This window comes from Vipera ursinii (genome assembly GCF_947247035.1).
Source record: "Vipera ursinii genome assembly, chromosome: 6".
Taxonomy (NCBI): domain Eukaryota; kingdom Metazoa; phylum Chordata; class Lepidosauria; order Squamata; family Viperidae; genus Vipera; species Vipera ursinii.
Window position 1 is genome coordinate 3854220 of NC_139515.1, and position 15660 is coordinate 3869879.

The following is a 15660-nucleotide window of genomic DNA, read 5'->3' on the forward strand; positions in this document are numbered from 1 at the left end:
TGCAGATCCATCTGGGTCTGCTGGTTGTACAAAAGCAAAACCTGTATTACAGTAAGGCAAGGACAATATTTATTACTCGGAATTCTAGTTGTTAACAGCACATTCTTTATATAATCTGCTTTTTTTCTAATAGGGAAATCTTTTTCAAAAAGGGAGGGGGGGCAGTGCCTTGATTACGGGGTTTAGCTCATTCCCAAAATAACCTCATCCAAGAGACCCTCTCGGTCAGTTTTATAGGTATTCTGTGCAGGATTACATCACCACGTCACAAACTCCCAAATTAATAATTTGCGCAGTGCCATTACACTCCTGCTACAAATAAATACTAATTGCATCCAGTGTTGGAGCATTCACCGCTTCTGGAGGCAGGTTGTTCCACTGGTTAATTGTTCTCACTGTCAGGAAATTTCTCTTTAATTCCAGGTTGCTTCTCTTTTTGGTTAGTTTCCATCCATTGCTTCTTCTCCTGCCTTCAGGGGCTTTGGAAAATAGGTTGACACCCCCCCCCCCCCCTCTTCTTTGGGGCAGCCCCTGAGATATTTGGACTTCAACTCCCAGAATTCCCCAGCCAACAGTATATATAATTTGTTGAATTCCTCAAAGCCTACATATTTCCAACTGTCAGAAACTTCCTGACAGTTAGAACAATTAACCAGCGGAACCACCTGCCTCCAGAAGTTGTGGATGCTCCAACACTGGAAGTTTTTAAGAAGAGACTGGACAGCCATTTGTCTGAAATGGTATAGGGTTTCCTGCCTGAGCAGGGGGTTGGACTAGATGACCTCCAAGGTCCCTTCCAACTTTATTATTATTATTATTATTATTATTATTATTATTATTATTATTATTATTATTATTATTATTATTATTATTATTATTGTACCATAGTATTATGTGATCCCTCTCTATAATTTTATTACGGTTAACCTCGTGCTCTATGCCGTACGCTAAATAAATAAGTACAGGAGCACTATATATGCTCTCTTAAGCTCCTTTTAAGAAAAAAAAGTCTGGTATAAACATAAAAAGAAAAAGAATGAAAACAAATTGTTTTTACCCTTCGCCTTGCCTTGATTAGCAAAGAAGGACTTGTTAATCCAAGTCCTTGGTATTTTACAAATTCAATTTGGAGCTTTCGAATGGACTAAGTTCCGTGAAATAAAGCAGAACAAGACCGTTGGATTCAGGTAATTTAATTCTAATTCTTCCCTGCATTTTAAGTAGTATATACTATCTTTTTCTTTACTCTTCTTCTAATTCATCTTCTTTTAGTCTTATTTATTCCTTAAGAAAGGTAAAAGTATTGGGATGGCTTACCTGAGAAAAACAGACATAAATATGTAAATGTAATTAACTTTGAGAAAAATCTGAATTTGAGGATATGGAAAATGGTTGCTGAGCCGTTGGGAGTACCACAAGGAGATGATGAGACAAATCTTCAATGGATATTTTTTTTTTTAATTTTATTTTAATTCCATTTATATCCTGCCCTTCTCCGAAGACTCAGGGCGGCTTACAAGCTTAGCAGTAGCCTTCATTCCATGTATATGCCTGCTTATTAGGGCTTTCACACACACACCCCAAAGCGGCATTATTACAAAGTCAGCTTAATTGCCCCCAACAATCTGGGTCCTCATTTTACCTACCTGGGAAGGATGGAAGGCCGAGTCAACCTTGAGCCTGGTGGGACTCGAACCTGCACTAATTGCAGGCAGCTGGTGTTACTTAAGGAGGCATTAGCCCACTGCTCCACCAAGGCTCTTTTTACGAAGGGGCAAATTTTTTTTACAAAGACATGATGTTTGATTTGTCTACTATAATATCCACAACAACATTTACAAGATTATTGGAAAGATTCTTTGATGCAACGGAATGTATGGATTGGAAGAGACGCTTGGCAAAAGAAGAGGGCAAAAGTGGGAATTGTGGAATTAGATGAGGGAATATTTAAAAATTAAACACTTGTTTGAATATCGGTGAAGAAATTGAAAGATTTTAGTTTAAGAGGGGTGAACTCTAAGTAAGACAGTATCTTTTTTTTCCCAATATGAGGGAACTATAAAAATGTGTGGGGTGATTAACCTAAAGGAAATGTTTTAGGTCTTTAAATCTAATTGATTTTAAGAAAATTCCAATGGATAACTAGAAATGGGGAAAAAATGTTTTGAATAGGCTTAAAAGATCGTTAACTGTGAAAAACGTTTGCAAGTCGCTGTTTTCCAGTGATGACTGCATTTATTAAATGGAACATTTAAAGATTAAACATAGGTTTAATTATGGGTAAAAAGAACAGAAAGAAATTGGAAATAAGTGTATACTAATTCAAGAGGGATACATATTTTAAGTAGTATATTATCTTTTGTTTTCTCCTCTTTTTTTCTCTTTTTCTTTCTCACGTCTTTTTCTATGTCTTTCTTTTGTGTCTTTCTCTTACTTATTTTTTAAGATCTGGAAATAAATTTAAATACTTTAAGGTAATTAATTCTGGGAAAATTTTAACCAGTAGAAATGTTTTGAACATGGTAGGGAAAATAAAATTTAAATAAGAATTGTAAACAGGATTTGCGACGAGGCAACCAAGATGACCAGATAAGAAAGAAGCATGAGATTGATGAGATTATTATTGGTAGAAATTTTAGAAAAATCTTTATATTTAATTGTTACCTATCAAATTACGGTAATAAGAATTGTATTAATTTAGGTTGCAAAGAGAGTATTACTCAAAATCAAGCAAAGTTATAATGTGGATTTTGGAATAGGGAAATTAACCGACTGATTACTTTGTAAATATAAACCCAGATAACACGCTGTTTACCAAATATCAAGATGTTTATATTTTAAAAAAATCAATAAAATATATGTTTTTAAAAAGAATGTCTTCAACACTGTGGGAAAAACAAATGAAAAAACAGGGTCGATGAGTAGGCAACTAGAATGACTAAATAGAAAAGAAATATATTGCTGTGACTATTATCTCTAGAAATATTAGAAAAAAATTACACTCAGTTGTCATCTATCAAAACAAGAATGGTATTAACTTAAAGCTGGCGAAAGAGAACATTATGGGGAAAAAAGAGGAAATCAAGTAAAGCTATTATGTGGATTATATATCATAGAAACTAATTGTTAGTGAATGTTTTTTAAATGTAAACCCTGACAGCACACTGTTTACCAAATATTAAGGTGACCATGTTAAAAAAAATCAATAAAATATATTATATAAAAAAGTAATTATTCCCTTGACCATGGAGCTGTGTAAAATAGCTTTAATTGAAGTTATTTTATCTACGTTTCTCAGGATAGTAAGAGCAAGATGCAGATAACCCAAAGTGTACTTTACACCTGGCACCTGCACAGAAGCATCTTATTGAAGCTAATGAGTAGTAACCTCCTTTGCAATTAAAATTATCTTGAGTGGACACAGACTTAAACCGTTCTCTACTCTTTCTCCATTTGCCTCTGCTCTTATTATCAAAAAGGACCAAGGCCATCCTTCTAACACTGTTTCAGGAAAGGATAAGATGCTGTTTGTATTAAACATCTTTAACAGTGATATAATTCTACTTTTAACCTTTAATCTCTTCCTTCAGAGCTTTCCCTTTGTCCTTCTGACCTGTGCTTCAAAGACATTGTCTCAGTAAAAAAATTTTTTAAAGAATCCAAGATTAAAAAGATTAGCGGCACTTAATTTTTTTTTCCAAAGTTGGAAGATTAAGATTGTCTACAATAAGCAATGAACAAAGATTATGGGGTACAGATATTTTTTTTTCTGATCAGATGGAACCATTTTATTTCTTTGAAGCACAATCTTGGAATGGTCTCATTTACTTCAAGTCAGGATATCCAGGTTTATGTAAACGCAGACAGTCCTCGACTTACAACAGTTCGCTTCATGACCAATCAAAGTTACAACTGCGTGAAAAAAGTGACTTGGGACCGTTTTGCACATTTACAACCATTGCAGCATCCCCGTGATCAAAATTCAGTTGCTTGGCAACTGACATGTACTTAGAACAGTTTGCAGTGTCTCAGAGTCACGGAATCCCCTTTTGTGATCTTCTGACAATCAAAGTCCGGGGGGGGAAGCAAGATTCATTTAACAGCCGTGTCACAAACTTAACAACTGCAGTGGTTCACTTCACAACTGTGGCAAGAGAGATCGTAAAATGGAGCAAAAGTCATTTAACCATTTGAGGGTCAATTGTGGTCGTACGTCGAGGACTATCGATAAAACAAAATTCATCCTTAACATATTTTCCAAAAAAAAAGCTTCTTCATTAATAAGGATGAGGGGTGTGTGTGTGTGTGTGTGTGTGTGTGTGTGTGTGTGTGTGCAGGAGGGAGCAAATGAGCTATTGTTGATATTAGGGGTTTCAGAAACACCGGTTACCTTTTTTGGTGAAAAACTCCTTGGAATTTTCCCAACATTGCGTATTTTCGAGGGATTTTTCCCAGCAGTTCAATGATCAATGCTATGTGATCTGGATAGGAGCACATTTCCAGCAAAACAGAAACATACAACAGTTTAATCAATACACGGCATGCACACAAGGACACCGGCCCGGATACAGACAGAAACAGACATGCTCGAAAACACGGGGGGGGAGGCGAACGTTGCTTGCCAAGTGATTTAGAAAAGCCGGTCAAATCAGAGGGCCAGGCCGCCGTTTGGGAAAGCGAAGTGCCCAATCCTTCATAGCTTTCCAGTCCTGTAAAATATATATATATATATTATATATATATTTCGGACATGGGAGTTTTGCGGGCCCTGAGCTGCAGGCAAGCAGTTCGCCCTCCGCTTCTGTCTGCGCCGCGGCACCTTTAGAAAGAACAGGGACTACCTCTGCGGTTGAAGAATTCCCGAGAATATTTTCCAGAGAGAGCAAAGTGCCTTGGGATATTCCCTAGCAGCTCTATGATGTGTGCTATGTGGTCTATGGAGGAGAGAAACAAAGGACATCAGGAAGGGGGAAGGGCAGGGAAGGGAGAGGAGAGGAAGGGGGATAAAAGAAGAAGGGAGGAAAAACGGAATTAGTTTTTTTAAAAAATCCAAAGAAGTTCTCAACACAAGTAATGCTTGGCGGGAAACCCAGGCGGAGGTTCCCGAGGCCCGGCAGAGGAGAATTCGGATATCGTTAGCGGCACTTAAAAAGAAAAGCAAAAAAAAAAATTAAAATAAAATAAAATAAAATAAGGGAGGCTCGTGTTACGGCACCGCCGAGGAGATTTCAAGCAAACAAGCGAGGGGTGTGGGGAGCTTCACCGAGGGAAATAGGACCTGCAGGGGGGTCCTCAACTTACGACCTTTCGTTTACCCACAGTTCGGAGTTACAACGCCACCGAAAAAAGGGAATTATGGCCGGCTTTTCGCAGAGATGACCGTCCCTGCGTCCCTGTGGTCACGCCGTCAACCTTTGGACGCTGGCCAACTGACACGTGTTTATGACGGTCACGGTGTCCCGGGATCATGTGATCCCCTTTGGTGACTTTTTGCCGCCGGCTTCCGACAAGCAAAGTCGGTGGGGGGGGGAATCAGATTCCCTGAACGATTCACCATGATTCACTTAGCAAATGTGGCAAGAAAGGTCACAAAATGAGGCAAAACTCAGTTAACAGCTGCTTCTGTTGACAGCAAGGGGTATTCGTGAGTTGAGGACCCCCTGTAAATCATTTAGTGATGACCGTATTTATCCAAAAGGAAGATAAGCCTGAATTTAAGACTTAATACCTTAATAATACTAACACACACACACACACACACACACACACACACACACACACCTCTGCCAGAAGCCAGGCTCCAAAAAGGGCGGAAAGGAAAGGAAAGAAGGAAAGGAAAGGAAAGGAAAGGAAAGGAAAGGAAAGGAAAGGAAAGGAAAGGAAAGGAAAGGAAAGGAAAGGAAAGGAAAGGAAAGGAAAGGAAAGGAAAGGAAAGGAAAGAAGGAAAGGAAAGGAAAGGAAAGGAAAGGAAAGGAAAGGAAAGGAAAGGAAAGGAAAGGAAAGGAAAGGAAAGGAAAGAAGGAAAGGAGGAAAGGAAAGGAAAGGAAAGGAAAATAATATTAGCTGATCCCAAACATTTTGCCTAATATGTGTTTTGCAAAATGCTTTTTTTCCCCCCAGCTTGAAACGGCTGTTCTACAGCTGTGAACGAATTTCACAGAAATTATTCCAACATTATTCTACTAAATGATGTTTAAATAAGGGTTTGCTTGCTAGTGAGAAGGACGGAATATAAATTTAATCATAAAGAGATGATTCAGGTTTTCCCACTGTGTCTTCTATATTTTTTTCAGTGTTTGTATGTGGATCTCTGGTCATTCGGGTTTTTGCCCGCGTAGAATTGAAGGTGTAGGAGCAACGTTTCGACGAAATCTCATCCGTCATCCTCAGGCTGGTGGCTTCAGCTTCGTTCTTCTGGGAGAAGAAAAAGAAGAATGAAGCTGAAGCCACCAGCCTGAGGATGACGGATGAGATTTCGTCGAAACGTTGCTCTTACACCTTCAATTCTACGTGGGAAAAAAACCGTTCGGCATTCGGTATCTAGTCGTGTCCCGGGATGCGCCACACGATGGCGGGTTTTGTATCCAAGCTGTACAATTTCAATCTTCTCTCTCTCTCTCTCCCTCTCTCTCTCTCTCTCTCTCTCCCTCTCTCTCTCTCTCTCTCTCACTCTCTCACACACACAAACACACACACACACACACACACATGCAGGTCTTACGGGAGAGGGCAGGAATCCCGTCTCAAGAATTAGGGAGGGGAAAAAATCATGTCTGCAGAAGGGAGCGGCTTACAGTTAGCATTGGCATTTTCAAAGAGGAGAGAGGAAAATGTGGTGTTCATATTTTGAAAATGAAACTTGTTTTTCACATTCGCTGAAGTCGCAAAGGCTCAAAGCACGCCCAGGTATTGAAAAGGCACCTACCCTCATCTCTCGAATAGTCCTCGCCGGAATGTGGTTCAAAGAGATAGTCTCCAGTTGCCAACTCAAAGGCCTGGGATTTAAAAAAGAGGGGGTGGGGGGAAAGGATATTTTAGCGGAGGATACGTTTTCGGCCTCGTGCAAGAGTCCCAGGCTAACGATAGTTTGCTTAGTGACCGTTCGCAGTTGCAACATTGCGGAAAAAAGTGACCTGTGGCTGTTTTTCACCCTTATAACTATTACCGCGTCCCCAGCGGTGGGATGCAGCCGGTTCGCAGAGGTTTGTCAGAAGGAGTAGCTAAATTTGGCTGAGTTCTGAGAACCGGCTGAACGCACACTGCTTCCGCAGGTCCAGTCTAGGCCTCGGAGGCTCGGAGGACGCCACTTCCGGAAGTCCGTTCTAGGCCTCGGAGGCCTGGAGAAGGCCTTCCAAGCCTAGAAAAGCCCACCGCAAGTGCGTGGATGCCACTTCCGGAAGTCCGTTCTAGGCCTCGGAGGCCTGGAGAAGGCCTTCCAAGCCTAGAAAAGCCCACCGCAAGTGCGTGGATGCCACTTCCGGAAGTCCGTTCTAGGCCTCGGAGGCCTGGAGAAGGCCTTCCAAGCCTAGAAAAGCCCACCGGAAGTGCGTGGATGCCACTTCCGGAAGTCCGTTCTAGGCCTCAGACACCTGGAGGAGGCCTCCCAGGCCTAGAAAAGCCCACTGGAAGTGTGTGGATGCCACTTCTGGAAGTCCGTTCTAGGCCTCAGACACCTGGAGGAGGCCTCCCAGGCCTAGAACGGCCAGCCGGGAGTGCGTGGATGTAACTTCCCAAAGTCCGTTCTAGACCTCGGAGGCCCAGATCTGCATCCAATAAAAGAACCGGTTGTTCAGGTATTTGAATCCCACCACTGGGCAAAACTCACTTAATAAATGTCTCACTTAGCAACAGAAATGTTGGGCTCCATTGTGGTCGTAATTCGAGGACTGTCTGTAGACATGAAGCCTTGTTTACAGAGTTTTAAGATACAAGTGAAAATAATTTCTATAAAGAGCAGCTGCTGGATTCCAATACGAAGACCAGGATTAGCTTTCTAAATGGGGATCTAAAAGAAGCTTCCCAGAAAATCTGAACATCGCAACTAAGAACGGTCGCTAAATGAACTCCTGTTAAGTCGAGGACTACCTGTATGTGGGTGCATCCTCCTTGCTGTGGGTAAGTGTGAAAATGGAGGCTTTAACCAGTGGAACAGCCTGCCACGAGAAATCGTGGGCGCTCCATAATTGAGAATTTTAAGAAGAGGCTAGACCAGGGGTGGGGAACCTTGGCTCTTTTATGACACGTGGACTTCAACTCCCAGAATTCCTAAGCCAGCATGGCTCAGCTTGGAAACCTCTCCCTTTTCCCTCAGCGTGGCTGGCTCAGGAATTCTGGGAGTTGAAGTCCACAAGTCATAAAGCGGCCTAGGCTTAGCACAGGGGTAGGCAACCTTGGCTCTTTTATGACTCCTGGACTTCAACTCTCAGAATTCCTGAGCCAGCATGGCTCAGCTTGGAAACCTCTCCCTTTCCTCTCAGCATGGCTGGCTCAGGAATTCTGGGAGTTGCAGTCCACAAGTCCTAAAGGAGCCAAGGGTCCCCACCCCTGGGCTAGACAGTCACTTGTCTGAGATGGTCTAGTTCATGGGTCGGCAACCCGCGGCTCTGGAGCCGCATGCGGCTCTTTGAGCCGTCTCCTGCGGCTCCCAGCCGCCCGGTGCAAGTGCACCTCTTCGAACGGCCAGTGGTGCGCGCGCACCTCTCCAAATGGAGAGTGGCACCGCCCGTTCGGAGAGGTGGGCATGCACCTCTCCAAATGGGTGGAGGTGCGCGCGCACCTCCCCAAACCTTTGAAGAGGTGCGCGTGCACCTCCGCGCGAACGGGCAGCGGCGCCGCTCTTTGGGAAAGCTGTCGCGGCATGTTTGCAGGCTGCCGAAGGCTGTAGCTCTGCAAACGGGCCGTTGCCGTCGCGCAACCGGGAAGCAGTTCCATCACACATAAAAAAAATGGCAACTGCGCGCATCCGCGCATGCGCAATAAAAACCCGTTTCACGCATGTGCAAAACATTTTTTCGCGTGCATGGACGCACACACGCGGCTCCCACTTTTTTTTATGTGTGATGGAACCGGTTCCCAGTGGCTCTTTTCCTTTTTCAGGTTGCCGACCCCTGGTCTAGTTTCTCCTGCTTGAGCAGGGGGCTGGACTGGAAGACCTCCAAGGTCCCTTCCAGCTCCATTCTATTCTAAACTTGGAATGGAACTCAGATTTCTCAAAGGCTGTTGGCCTTAATTGTAGGGTGGGTTATTTCTCTTAAGCTATCCTGCAATTATCTGAAGAATTGTCTGTGTCTGTGTCTGTGTCTGTGTGTGTGTGTGTGTGTGCGCGCGCGCGCGTGCGTGCCAGAACAGGTCTATAAATAAAAATGCATTAAGGAAAACTGTCTTGTGGGTCTCTACCCTCCCAACGGTGAGCCAATGAATGCACAATGCAACAATACACACGTGATGGGAGAGACAGTTACCACTGCTCTGGATCTAATCCGGAGAGGATGAATAAAAGACAAATAACTGAAGCCCATTCTCGGTCTAATTCTCATCCAGCAGTCGCTAGCCAGTTCTTCTATTTCCATGGATTTCCCCCCACACACACACACTCTCCCCGAGGAACAAAGCAAAAAACACAACTTGCATGCAAAGCCACACTCTTGCTTTACAGATAGTCCTCAGCTTACGACCGTTTGTTGGGCCCGTTGCTAAGCGAGACAGCGGCGAAGTGATATTTTGCCCCACTTTACGGCCTCTCGACGTTTTCTCGTTCAAATTTAGTTCTCGTGGGGCAGTGACCCCCCCCCCTTAAACACTGCGGCAAGGATGGCTGTATTTCAATTTATGGCCTTTCTCTCCACAGTTCTTAAGTGAATCGTGGCGGTTGTGAAGTCAAGTCACACGGTTCTTAAGCGAATCTGGCTCCCGCCCCCCCAATTGACTTTGCTTCTTGGAAGGTTGCAAAAGGGGGATCACGTCTCACACACACACACACACACACACCCCAGGACAGGGAAATTGCCCAGCATCCAAATTTGGATCACGTGGGGATGGTACGACGGTCATTAAGTGTGAAAAACGTTCACAAGTCACTTTTTTTCAGTGATGGAATGGTCACGAAATGAACTGTTGTAAGTTGAGGACTTCCTGTGTTATGGCAGCAATTACAATGATGCAATCCTCGCAATAAAGGAGAATATTTGTAGCTCAGGATTGAACGGTGTGTGTGTGGGGGGGGGTCCTTCCTGCTCTCTGAACTTGCTTGTTTTCTTGCAGACGTTTCATCACCTCACTAGATAACGTCATCAGTGCTGAGGAGGAGGAGGAGGAAGACCACACCTGGAATACTGCAGCCAATTTTGGTCACCATATCACAAAAAAGATGTTGAGAGTTTGGGAAAAAATCACAGAAGAGCAACTAAGAAGATCAAAGGCCTGGAGACTAAAACATACGAAGAACGGCTGCAGGATTTGGGAATGGCTAGTCTAGAAATGAAAAGACGCTTGCTCCTGGGGAGGAAAGCCATGGCAAATCTAGACAGCACACTAAAAAGCAGAGACGTCACCCTGTCAACAAAAGTGCGCATAGTCAAGGCCCTGGTCTTCCCAGTTGCAATGTATGGCTGTGAAAGTTGGACCATAAGAAAGGCTGAGCGCCAAAGAATTGAAGCCTTTGAACTATGGTGCTGGAGAAGACTCCTGCGAGTCCCTTGGGCTGCAAGGCGATCAAACCGGTAGGTCCTAGAGGAGATCAACCCTGACTGCTCTTTAGAAGGCCAGATCCTGAAGCTGAAACTCAAATCCTTTGGCCACTTAATGAGAAGGAAGGACTCACTGGAGAAGAGCCTCATGCTGGGAAAGGTTGAGGGCAAGAGAAGAAGGGGACGACGGAGAATGAGGTGGCTGGATGGAGTCACTGAAGCAGGAGGCGTGAGCTTAAATGGACTCCAGAAAATGGTAGAGGACAGGAAGGCCTGGAGGAACATTGTCCATAGGGTCGCGATGGGTCGGACATGACTTCGTAACTAACAACAACAACAACAACAAGTCTAGAGAAAAGAAGAAATAGGGGAGACACGATAGCAGCGTTCCAGTATCTGAGGGGCTGCCACAAGGAAAGAGGGGGTCAATTTATTCCCCAAAGCCCCAAAGGGAAGGACGAGAAATAATGGTTGGAAGCTGATCAAGGAGAGAAGCAACCTGGAATTAAGGAGAAACTTCCTAACGATGAGGATAATCAACCAGTGGAACATCTTGCCACCAGAAATCGTGGGCGCTCCATCACTGGAGGTTTTTAAGAAGAGACCGGACAATCACCTGACTTGAGATGGTATAGGACCTCCTGCTTGAGCAGGGGGCTGGACTAGAAGACCTCCAAGGCCCCTTCCAGCTCTATTCTATTCTACAGAGTGACCTTGGACAGCAAGGGCTAATGAAGATGCTATGAATGGCATCTCTTGAGGATTCTGGCAGGTCCTTGTGACTTTAAGTGAGAGTAAACTGGACATTCTAGGAGATGAGTCACTTAGGGACCACAGAACCAAACATACCGAGGACAGCGCCAGGACACAAAGAAAAGGACAGCAGCCTCCCAGCCATTTGAGTGTGTTTGAGTATTCCAGTATTTGAGGGGTCGCCACAAAGAAGAGGGGGTCAACCTATTCTCCAAAGCACCAGAGGGCAGGTCAAGAAACAACGGATGGAAACTGCTCAAGGAGAGAACCAACCTGGAACTAAGGAGAAAGCTCCCAACAGTGAGGACAATTAACCAGTGGAACAGCTTGCCACCAGAAGTTGTGGGTGCTTCATCACTGGAGGTATTTAAGGAGAGAACGGACAGACCCTTGTCTGAAATGGTATAGGGTCTTCTGCTTGACTAGGGTGTTGGACTAGAAGACCTCCAAGGTCCCTTCCGGCAATATCCTGATTGATCGATTAAAACCGATGGAAGCGCTGCCTCGACATCCAACGAAGTCTGCAGTCATCGGGCAGGCAACAGCCCAAAGATGCTTTTCCACGAGGCAACTGGACTTTTTTTTTCTTTGAAGGCGTTTCGCTTCTCATCCAAGAAGCTTCTTCAGCTCTGACCGGATGGTGGGAAAAATGGAAAGATTTATACTCCTTGCAGAGAGCTGCTCATTTGCCTTCTTTTAGAGAGGCGTTGAGGCCACCTGGAGGCTTACAAGAGTAGTGCAAATGGGTGTGGAGCCTACTTGGCATAACGGCAACCTGGATGGCTGAGAATCTGCACAGACACTAGACAACACATTGTCTTCTCCGCCGTATGAGCCACCGGGAAGAGCCCAGAACAGATTCCGCTGTTGCAGGGTAAGTTTCAAAAGCGGGATTTGTTCTGCTGCCAATTTAGATGCGTGCCTGACATCGTGAGGGAGACGCCTGGAGGTGCCTTCTGGGACAAATGTCTTTGATTCTGTTGAGTGGGAGGTATGTGTGAACTCGAAGCTTCGGAGGCAGCTTGCTCTCCTTTGGAGTTGACAACTTTCTTCCATGAAAGTGGTTACAACGCCGTGGAGTTATAACAAATCTGAGTTTGGTGGAGAATTCCTACAGGCTGTAACTTCTGAGCTCAGCCATGGCCGTGGTTAGTTTTTTGTACTAAACCAGGTCACCCTCCCCCGCCCTGAGCCGTTAGGTCACCACGTCAAAGCTACGGGTAGTCCTCGACATACGACCACGATTGAGCCCAAAATTTACGTCGCTAAGTTGAAACACTTCGGTTTTTTGCCCCGCTGTACGACTTTTCAGGCCAGGGTTGCGAAGGGAATCACTGCCGCCGTTAGCTTAAGTAACCCGGTTGTTAAGTCAGTCTGGCTTCCCCCACTCACTCTTGCTTGTCAGAAGGGCCCCGAGACGCTGCAACCGTCCTAAACAGAAGTCCGCTGCCCAGCGCCCGAATTTTGATCATGTGACCGTGGGGGAGGGGAATATGCTGCAAAGGTTGTATGTGTGAAAAACGGTCCTAGGTCGTTTTTCCTGGTGCCGCTCTAACTTTGAAAGGTCGCTAAATGGAGCGTGGTTAAGTAAGTCGAGGACTACCTGTACGTCCTTATCAGGTTGGTCAAACTACGGCAAAGCTTCCGACGTCTTGCTTCGCTGAAAATATTCTTTTAAAAAAGTCAGGGAGATGTACAGAGGCGTATCTGCCATGGAAAGAGCCCCCGTCGTAGAACACAGTCAAGCAAGAAATGTCACGTCCCTGGCAACCTGGTAACCTTGAGACACTTCTCAAAGCTCACCGTAGGAGAAACGTATCGTTACGGCAAGTCTTCTCTGTAAAAGCTTGAGGTTGCTTATCCCCCCCACCCCCCACCCCGTATTTCTCCCTGGGACTTAAATGGCAGGGGCTTTAAATGACAGACCCTCAGTGTCAGCAATACTCGAGAGACTGCGTCAGTGAAGGTATTAGCACAGAATTAGACGGATTAAATCGCACGGAGGAATCACAGCGGAAATTGCAATGCCCAGCTATAATTGCTTAAGCTACTGACATTTCAAATCACCTATAACTACGAAGATAAAGGTAAGGTAAGGCAAGGCAAGGCAAGATAAGGCAAGATAAGATAGGATGAGATGAGATGAGACATAAGATGGAAACTCATCAAGAAGAGAAGCAACCTAGAATTAAGGAGAAACTTCCTGACAGTGAGAACAATTAACCAGTGGAACCACCTGCCTCCAGAAGCGGTGAATGCTCCAACACTGGAAGTTTTTAAGAAGAGACTGGAGAGCCATTTGAGCAGGGGGTTGGACTAGATGGCCTCCAAGGTACCTTCCAACATCATCACCATCATCACAATTATTATTATTATTATTATTATTATTATTATTATTATTATTATTATTGACATAAGATACAAGATAACCTATATTGTCATTTTTTACTGTGGGCACACTGGCACACATTAAAAATGAAGTTCTGTTGCCTGCTCTCAAAAGTGCACACGTACATAACACACATATAAACATGCTATATACAACATATGTACCCACACCCTCATAAATACGTGTACATATTCATCACTGTCCACCTGGAATACATAGCGGGAAAAAGGAAGCGTTGGGAGTCCACAAGGTTAACGCTGTATGGAACAAAACTGTGACCGAATCTGGAGGTGCTGCTTCGGATATCACGTAGCCCCCTCCTCCCAGAGGTCAACAAGGAAAACCACGTCATGAAGAGGGTGTGTAGTGTCCCGGATAACCCTGGGGACCCTGCTCAGGCATCGTTTCTATGCCACGTCCTGGATGGGAGGCAGAGAACTGCCAATGATCTGCCGTCCTCACCACTCTCTGCACCGCCTTCCTGTCTGAAGCAGGGACGCTTCCAAACCAGGGTGAGAAATCGTCATATTATTATTGTGTTTCTGATTCAAAGGCAAGAAAACAAGAAAACGTGGTTCTTACCATACATGCTGTACTCCAGATATCAGCGGGTGTGCTGTAACCTGCTCCTATTAAAACCTCAATCGATCTATACTGTCGGGTCTGGATATCTTCCGTAAAATGTTTATGCTAAAAAAAAAAAGAAACCAGAAAAGGCAGACATTTCATTACAAAACGCTCAACATTCGGCTACGAGGCCAATCCGCAAAGCTGTAGACATTTTTTTAACTACACTTACCACCCAGCACGCATTTCCCAGGTCGGCAATTTTAACTCTAATTTTATCCGCGTTTCTCGGATCCAAAGGATTCACCAGCAGATCGGCAGCCCGAGTTTTTACTATTAGGAAGGAAGAAATACAGAGTTAACGTTCAGAGCGGGTAATCCAATATTCATTTAAAGAAACAAGAAGAATTGGGTAGAGCAAAAATAGTTGATGTCTTTGCCATCTTTAAAAAAAAGAATTCAAAATACGCACGACGATATTTTTTTTAAAAAGGACACACCAATTATTAGCCTAATGTGGTGTAAATTACAACATCAAACACAATTTTTGAACAAGGCTAACAACCTAAATAATTGTCCGGGGGGGGGGGGGAAATCCTATGTAATATATTTGCTTTTAGCAATGTTTTTTTTTCCTAACCTCTTTTGCATTTCTTTCTCTCTCTCCAGAATGTCTCTGGAGATTCTCAGTCATCCAGGTCTGAATTGTCCCAAAGGTGCTTTTTTCTGGAGGCAACTGGACCGTCTGGTTTTTCTCGGAAGACGTTTCGCTTCTCTCCCAAGAAGCTTCTTCGGCTCTGACTGGATAGTAATATAAATACAAATCTTCCATTCCCCCACCCTCCAGTCAGAGCCGAAGAAGCTTCTTGGACGAGGAGCGAAACGTCTTCCAAGAAAAACAAGACAGTCCAGTCGCCTCCTCGGCATCTCTCTCCAGAACAAACCACACACAGCGAAGTAGATTATTATTATTTTTTAATTCAGTTTAAATACAACATAGGCATACACTCAGAAGGGTTGCAAATGGGGATTGCAGGACCCCCCCACCCACCACCCGTCGTAAATACATGCCAGCTGACAAGCACTCAAATTTTGATCACGTGAACGCAGGGGGACGGGGGGGCTGCAATGGTTGCAAATGTGGAAAAATGGACGTGGGCGGCTTTTTTTCCAATGCCTTTGTAACCTGAAATGGTCACGAAACGAATAGCTGTAAGTCAAGGACTAACTGCACTGCTTCTGCTACCGACATTATCGTCACCTACC

At 44.3% G+C, this 15660-nt stretch overlaps 1 protein-coding gene across 1 annotated transcript in view; it reads right to left on the reverse strand.

Moving 5' to 3' along the window:
- The window catches only part of SRPK2 (SRSF protein kinase 2), a 122513-nt gene that overhangs the window by 3423 nt on the left and 103430 nt on the right, over positions 1-15660 (reverse strand). Inside the window, 6 exon segments of the mRNA XM_083365838.1 lie at positions 4391-4416; positions 4418-4481; positions 4842-4934; positions 6926-6995; positions 14410-14517; positions 14627-14727. Of these exon segments, the coding sequence (XP_083221964.1) occupies positions 4391-4416; positions 4418-4481; positions 4842-4934; positions 6926-6995; positions 14410-14517; positions 14627-14727 (462 nt within the window).